Source organism: Parus major, chromosome 6, assembly GCF_001522545.3.
Source record: "Parus major isolate Abel chromosome 6, Parus_major1.1, whole genome shotgun sequence".
Taxonomy (NCBI): Eukaryota; Metazoa; Chordata; class Aves; order Passeriformes; family Paridae; genus Parus; species Parus major.
The window spans coordinates 1,669,993-1,677,531 of NC_031775.1; the positions used below are offsets into that span (position 1 = coordinate 1,669,993).

Here is a 7,539-nt window from a genome sequence, read left to right on the forward strand (position 1 = left end):
GGGCTGGACGCGGCCGAGGGCGGCTGGGCGGCGCGGGCCAGCGCCGGCTGCCTGCGCAAGGGGCAGGCGCTGCTGGCCTGCGGCTCCCCCTTCGGAGACTTGTGCCCCGAGCTCTTCCTCAACACGCTGAGCCGGGGGGTGGTCAGCAACCTGGCGGGCGAGGAGAACGCCCTGGTGCTCACCGATGCCCGCTGCCTGCCAGGCACCGAGGGCGGCGCCGCCTTCGTGCCCTCGCCCGACGGGCCCCGCGTGGTGGCCGTGATCGCCGCCTCCTTCTGCTGGAAGGGCGCCGAGTGGGTCGGGCTGACGCTGCTCTGCTCGCTCGCCGCCATCCTGCGCAGCAGCGCCGCTGTCCTGGGCGAAGCCGGCATCGCGGTGCCGCCGGTGCCGGCGTGGGTGGCCGCGGTGCCGGCGAGCAGCGGGCAGGACCCCCTGGGCTGGACGGCGCTGGTGGAGTGCGGGGCGACCTGGGGCTCCGGGGTGCTGCTGGCCCCGAGGATGCTCCTCACCTGCCGGCACGTCGTGGAGGCCAGAGCCCCGCTCCATGTGACTGCGGCAGCGGGCCCCGGCCAGTGAGTGCGTTTGTGCCCCTCCCTCCCACCTTAATCCTGCGTGTCCCCCGGTTTGACATCTCGTTAACCGTGTCCTCAGGGATGCCGCCGTGCTCAGGGGACGTGTGGTGTTTGCCACCGAGGAGTCGTCCCCCTTCGACGTGGCCGTGGTGGAGCTGGAGGAGAGCGTGCCCGGCTTTGTCCCGCCGTGCCTGGCCGACACCTTCGTTCCCGGTAAGCAATGGCGGGACACGGGGGGTTGGGGTAGGGGCTGCCTCGCCCCCTTGCACCCACCTCTCGCCTCTCCCATCCCAGGAGAAGAGGTGAGCGTGGTGGGCTACGGGGCTTTGGGGCCGGCGTGCGGCCCCTCGGTGACAGCCGGGGTCCTCTCGGCCGTGGTGGCGGTGGCCGAGCGCCCTGTCATGCTGCAAACCACCTGTGCTGTCCACGGGGGCTCCAGCGGCGGCCCCCTCGTGTCCTCCCGCAGCGGATGCCTCATGGGTGAGCCAAGGCTCTCCCTCCCCGGGGGTAATTGTGGGTCCCATGGGTGTCCCCCGGCCGGTCCCAGTGACGTGGGCATCGCTCCCTCCCCACCAGGCATCGTGGCCAGCAACACGCGGGACACCGGTGCGGGGGCCACCTATCCCCACCTCAACTTCTGCATCCCCATCACCGTCCTGCAGCCCCTCATCGCGCGCTACCGCCGCACCGGCGACCCCCTCGCCTTCGCTGGGCTCAACCGGGTGGCTGAGGGGGTGCGGGCGACTTGGAAGCTCCAGCAGCGGCCGGGGCCCCCCAGCAAGCTCTGAGCCCCCCCAGGTGGGGGGCGTGTGCCAGGGACCGAGGTACCAGGGACCGAGGTGCTGCGGATGGAGCTGCCACACCCCCCCTTCAGCCCCGGTGGTGTGGGGGCCCAAGCACCTGGACACCTCCCCCTGGGGCAGGGGGTATGGCACAGTGCCTTTGACAGCTGCTGACGGCCCCAAACTGGGGAGGTTTGGGGTCTGTATTATTGTTTTATTTTCTCCCTGGGGCCATAAATGCTGTGAGTTGAGGCCCTGGTGTTCCGTGGTGCTGAGTGGCTGCAGGGGGTGTGGTGGAGGCCCTCACTAGGGCATGGGTTGGGTTGTGGGGAGCAGACTGGCCCTGTAAGGGATATTCTGGGTCAGGGATAGGATTGGGTTGGGGTCTCATTTGGGGTTGGGGTAAAGCGTGGGCAGGGAGGGCAGTTCTGAATCCTTCTACCACTCCAGACCCTGTGGAAAGGGGGTTAGTTTGGGGTCCTGGGGAGGGTCAGGAGCTGGGGAGGGGGCATAGCCCTGGGGAGGGAGTCCAGTTCCAGCTTCATGGCAGCCGAATTCAGGAACCAAAGCCAGGGCACTGGCAGGGCGTCACTCCTACCCCAACCCACAGCCCAGCCCAGCAGCGCCCACGCACAGGAGGGCACAGCAGCACCACCACCCCCTCCCCAGGACACCCCTGCAGGGCCCCTGGGTGCAGGGGAGGCACGGGGAGGTGCCAGGGGGAGGAACGGGCGGGCGAGTGTTTGACACAGCACGGGGTATTTATTTCACAGCCGCTACACAACGCCGGGGGCCGGGGCAGCCACGCAAGCACAACATGAGGGGGGATGCGGGGAGGAAGGGGAGGGGCAGCTTATCTATACGGGGGTTTGTTGGTTTGGGGTTTTTTTTTTTTGGTGTTTTTTTCCTTTTTTTTTTTCCCACTTTTATTAGCGCCATTTGCCCGGTTGAAGACCACGCAGCAGCACACTAGGCCTACAAGGCTCTACCCAAAAAAAAAAAAAAAAAAAAAAAAAAAGCTCAAATTTGCACAAGAGCGGCCCCCCACGCCCCGCTCGCCCCCTCCCCGGGCGAGCGCCCCGTTGCCCCATCCCACACGGGACCGGAGGGGGGAGCACCCACCCTATGCCACACCGGCAGCGGGGGGCTCACGGGGACCCCCAGCTGGGGGGCTGCCTCCCGGCCGTGCCGCCCACCGGGCTCTCCTGCTCCTCTACCAGATGTAGCCGCCGTCGTCGCCCTCGCCCGCTTCGCCCTCCTCTTCCTCGCCTTCCTCGCCCGCTTCCTCTGGCTCCTTCTCCTCCTCGTCCTCCCAGCCCACGCTGCTCCCGAAGTCACCGGAAAACCCCGTCGCTTCATCTGTGGGGGCAAGGGGCGGAGGTTCAGGGCCGGTCCCGGGGTCACCGCGCCGTCCCCAGGCGGGCGCTCCCCGCAGCTCTCACCGCAGTCGGGGCTGCCGTGGCCGCGGGTGCCCGTCAGCTCGGCCCCGTGCTGGTCCACGCACCAGCACTCGCCACCGCCCGGCTCGCACTGTGCCCGCCGGTAGTAGCCATCCTCATCGCAGCTGGGGATGAAGGTGCCTGCAGGGGAAGCGATGCCCCCCCACCCCCCCACGAAGATGTGCAGTGCCAAAGCTCCCCTGGGAGCTCCCCGTCCTCATCCCGGCCCGGCACTGCTGGGGGAAAGGGCCCAGGGATGCCCCACTCACCCAGCTTTTTTTTGGTTGCTTCTTGGATCTGGATCTTCTCCAGCTCCCTGAGACAGGGCGGCTCTGCAGCAACACCACACGCTGCTCTTAGGGTGGGCATGCGGCCCCCCCACGGCGGGGAACCTCTCACCCCACACAGTGTGCGCCCCCAAACCCAGGGCATTCATCCCTGTGGTGGTATGCATCTCCCAGAACTCCACAGCACCATGGAGTACATCCCCCCCAGACCCCACAGCCTGCATTCCCCATGCTGTGTCCCCACCCCTGCCCATGGAGCACATCCCCCCAGCTCCATTGTGTGTATCCCCCTCGCCCTATGCTGTGCGCCCCCCTTGACCCAAGATGTGCTTCCCTGTGACCCACAGCACTCCTCCCTGCACCCCCAAACCCCCTGGTGCACCTCTCCCCTTAAGGTAAACATCCCACTGACACCCCAAACCCACATGACATAATCCCCATGACATAATCCCCCCCCGTGATGTACATCCCTCCCCCACACACGCTAACCCACAGTGTGGGTTCCTTATGACCCCATGATGTACATCCCCACTCCAATCCCAAAATGTACATCCCCCACCCCCCAGTCCCACAGCACGGATCCCCCGTGATGTACAATCCCAATCCCACAGCGTGCATTCCCCAGTCCATGGCATGCATCCTCCTGACCCCGTGGTGTCCAGCCCCCGGCCCCACAGCACCGTCTCCCCCCTGCCCTGACGCACTTTCCCTCCAGAAGCAGAAGCACCACTCGGGAGCGGAGACCCGGCCGTCCTTGGAGGTGTCACAGGAGTTGAAGAAGGCGCGGATGCACACCTCGTACTTGTCCAGGTTGATGGCGGCCAGCTCGGCCGCCTCCAGGAAGAGATCCCCGCTGGTGTCCAGCCGGGCAAACATCCACCCCACTGCCTCCTTGCAGGTGGCTGCCACGCTCCTCTCCAGCGCTGCAGGGCAGGATGAAGCCCGTGGGGCCCCCGCAGGGACAGCTCCCCACGTCCCCTCCCTGCGCTGGGGTCACACGTACCGGTGGTGGGGCTGGCGGGGAGACCTCCGGAGCCGTTCTGCTTGGCGTTCTCACGCAGGAGCTGGAACCAGTCGCGCAGGCGGTCACCCAGGTCGGCCAGATCCTGCCCGGTGCACAGTTCTGGAGGGGTCCAGCGGGGCAGCGTCAGGCCGGGCAGAGCTCGGGGACAGTCCCCCGGTGCCCCGCACCCCACTCACCTTGTTTGGTGTCGCCGGCGGGGCTATGCGGGGTCGGGCAGGGGCACTGCCCCTCGCAGCGCACCGTCAGCTGCTTGCTGGCCAGGCACGCCTGCTGCTCCAGCTTGCACTGCGGGGCGACAGCGGGACGTCGGCGGGGGGACACGGGCCACGGGGCCCCGTCCCCGCGGCTGCCGCCGCTGTCCTTACCGCCGAGCTGTAGGTGTGGCCGTCGGAGCCGCAGACGGCAGCCACCGGGGCGGCGTGGCAGGGCTTGCAGCCCCCGTGCGCCTTGGGGCCCAGCGGCTTGATCCTGCACGGGGCGAGAGGATGCTGAGCCTCCCCGCCCCGGCTCCCCCCTTCCTCCTGCCGGCCCCGGAGCCGCCGAGCTCCTACCTGTGCTCCAGCTTCTTGCGGCTGATGCACATGGCGCGCTGGTAGCCCTGCGCCACGCACACCTTGTGCCGGCTGCACTTCACCTTCTGGCAGGGGTCCTTGGTGGTGTCCAGGGCTGGGGGGACAGAGGGGGGGACTGGGGAAGGCGGGGACGCCCCAGGGGAGCCCCGGCAGCGCTGGCCAGCAGCCGGCCCGGCACAAAGCGCCATTCAGGCCGCAGCTGGGCAGCCGCCTCGGCACCAGCTGCTGCTTCCCGGCTCGCTCCGACCCCACCAGCGCTCCCAGCCGGAAGGGAAAAGCCCGGGGGGTGCAAGCAGAGAGCGCGACCCCCCACCCCCGTCATACTGGCTGGCACCGAGCCCACTGTGCCTCATCCCGAACCCATCTCAGCGGTACCTTCATCCCCGGGCTGGTTGTCCTCCCAGCTCTTGATGTAGTCATCCTGCGAATTGGGGAGAGCCCGCGTGAGCGCAGGTGGCGGGGGAGGCGACACCGGGCCAGGCGTGCCATCACCCGGCTCGGAGCCACCGGCCCGGAGAGGCTCCCGCTGCTCACACCCCCTGGGCACCCCCACAGCGGGAGGCAGCGACGGGGGGCAGCCTCCCCCCCACAAGCGTGGTGTCACCCCCTCGGTAGCCCCTCGAGGCTCACCTCCACCTCCTGGCAGCACGGCAGCGAGATGGCCCAGCCGGCACCGAGAAAAGAGAAAGAGAGAGAGTGCCCACCGTGAGCTCTGGGACAGCCCAAAGCGCTGCTCCCGGCCCCAAGCCACAGCGACAGGGCACCCCGACCTGCCGGTGCCCAAAGCTCTCGCCACCAGCCCTGGATATCACTGGCACCGACCACCAGCGTGCTCACCCTTCTCTGGCTCTAGACCTGTAATCCTGGAGAGCCTTTTCACAGGATAAAGCCTTCCCCCATCAGCCAGCTGGGAAAGCCGAAATGGTATCGGGTGGAGGATGATCCCATGCCTCACTTGGGAGCCCAGTGAGGACCTCAGGGGATCCCCGTGGTGCTGCCACCCTGATTCTTCAATCGTGAGCCCAGAAGGAGTGGGCCAAGATGGATGTCGCTGTCTGGGGAGGCAGAACTGCTCCCACAGGACCCCGAAAGCATCCCGGGGGTGTGGGGGAGTAGCAAGGACTCAAACCCTCCCGGCAGGCAGCATCGCCCTCCCCACGGGATGCTCCGGGGTGGGCTTTGCAATAAAGCGGGAGCATCCCTGCCGCCCCGGGGAAGGTGGGCAGGGTTTGGGATGGCAGCTGGAAGCAGCGGCACGGGAGGCAGCTCTGGAGGGGATGTCTCGCTCCAGCACGGCCGTGTTTGCACCGCAATCGATAGCCGCGTTCCCGTGCCGTGATTGGTAACACTGCGGCGCCCGACAGCTCCCTGCGGCCGCCGGCCTCCTCCCCGTGCATCCCCCCAGCGGTGCTGCTCAGTCGAAAACCCCACAAATCCATGGATTTGCTTATTAATCCAAGCTAACCGCCAGCAGGGCTGCAGCCCCCCCAGCTCGGCAGCCGTGCCACAGCAGGGTGGGCCCCACGTGTGCTGCCAGCGCCCGGGGATGGGGATCCCTCGGCCCTGAACCCCCTGGGGATGCTCAGTGCACGTCCACAAGTGCTCCCCTCGAGCACCCGCAGCCATCCCAGGTCCCAGGTGCCCAGTGCTGGCGTTGGCCAGCGGGGGTGTTGCGGGCAGGGGTCTCAAGGGGGAGGAATTTACACCTTTGCACCCTCACCCGTGCTCTGCTACACTAACTGGTTTATTTTGGGGATGGTGCCCCCCGCCCTGCCCTGCGGTGAGTGTATCTCCCTTGCTGCCATCTGTCCGTCCATCCATCCATCAATCCAATCCATCCATCCCATCCTCGCTGCCAAGGTGAACCCGAGTGTGCTATCTGAACAAAGACCAGAGGGGCTGGCTCGGGGTGTGTGGGGGGAGGCTCGAGGTGTCCCCCCTCCCCTCCCGGCTGCCGCGGGTGGGATGAGGCTGCAGCACCATGTCCCCCACCCCGGAGGACACGAGCTGAAGCTGTAAAACGAGCCCAGGAAAAACCCCGACTGCCCCATAAAATTAAAGGCTGGAGCTAAATGCCATCGAGGCTGCTGGCAAGGGGTGACAGCATCCTCAGCCCGGTGTGCCAGGTGTGCCGGCGCTCCTCCAGCAGTGCCTGCATCCTCATCCTCCCTCCCTCGCGTCCCCCACATCCCCAGGGGTCATCAGCCCGCGGAGGCAGCTCCGGCCGCGGCTGCGGCACCGCGCGGGGCTCCGGGGACACCCCGCGGGGCTCGGGGGAGCGGGAGTCCGGGGGATGCTCGTACCCTGACATGGGCTGGGCTGGCACCGAGGCTTTCAGGCCACGGCGCAGCCCCCGCAACGGGCGGGCGGGCCCTGCCTGCACCCCCGTGTGGGGCACGGAGAGAGGGCGCAGGGGACAGCACCCCCGGTCACCGGAGAGGGTCGCTTTGGCATCAAGCCCTGGCCACGGAGGCACTGGCATAAGCCACGCAGCTTTGGCGACGGGCAGGGAGGCGGCGGCGCTGCCGGAGCCGGTGAGCATCCCCCGGGTACCGGGGCCGGCAGCCGCCCACGGCCGCGGCGGGATGCGGGCACCGCCGAGCATCCCCGGGCGCCCGCGATGGGGCCGGGGCCGGGGCTGGGGAGGGTCGCTCTGCGGCAGCCGCAGCGGCGGGGCGGGGAGTGCGGGGAGGGGGCTCCCGGTGCCCGGCAGCGCGTCCCGTCTCCCCCGCCCCGCTGCCGGCGCGGACTCACGTCTCGGAAGCGGTTCCAGTGCTTGATCCTGCCGCCGTACTGGGAGATGGACGAGAGCCACTGCTCGTCCTCCATGAAATTGCCGGGGCTCTCCCCCGCCGCGGCGGGC

The 7,539-nt window shown here is 68.2% G+C and overlaps 2 protein-coding genes across 2 annotated transcripts; one reads left to right on the forward strand and one right to left on the reverse strand.

Moving 5' to 3' along the window:
• Positions 1-3: 3 nt before the first annotated feature.
• Positions 4-1,606, forward strand: TYSND1 (trypsin domain containing 1; the record flags this gene model as incomplete). The annotated part of the gene is made up of 4 exons (XM_015632444.2): positions 4-572; positions 652-785; positions 867-1,052; positions 1,149-1,606. Coding segments are annotated over 4 exons (1,101 nt in total), but the record flags the coding sequence as incomplete, so codon positions are not given.
• A 488-nt stretch (positions 1,607-2,094) lies between these two features.
• Positions 2,095-7,533, reverse strand: SPOCK2 (SPARC (osteonectin), cwcv and kazal like domains proteoglycan 2). The gene is made up of 11 exons (XM_015632639.2): positions 7,431-7,533; positions 5,307-5,315; positions 5,052-5,097; positions 4,656-4,770; positions 4,470-4,572; positions 4,281-4,389; positions 4,084-4,203; positions 3,785-4,003; positions 3,063-3,125; positions 2,797-2,934; positions 2,095-2,713 (listed from the first exon to the last, which is right to left on the reverse strand). The coding sequence occupies exons 1-11, from the start codon at positions 7,503-7,505 to the stop codon at positions 2,568-2,570; spliced, it is 1,143 nt and encodes a 380-aa protein (XP_015488125.1). The 5' UTR covers positions 7,506-7,533; the 3' UTR covers positions 2,095-2,567.
• Between the last annotated feature and the right edge of the window lie 6 nt (positions 7,534-7,539).

Bases quoted from the DNA above. Each gene is read 5' to 3' on its own strand.
- SPOCK2 (XM_015632639.2), bottom strand. From the start codon at position 7,505: ATGGAGGACGAGCAGTGGCTCTCGTCCATCTCCCAGTACGGCGGCAGG. The intron at 4,390-4,469 runs GTAAGGACAGCG...GTCGCCCCGCAG, and splicing joins GCCACACCTACAGCTCGGCG to TGCAAGCTGGAGCAGCAGGC. The intron at 4,204-4,280 runs GTGAGTGGGGTG...GGACCCCTCCAG, and splicing joins CGCCGGCGACACCAAACAAG to AACTGTGCACCGGGCAGGAT.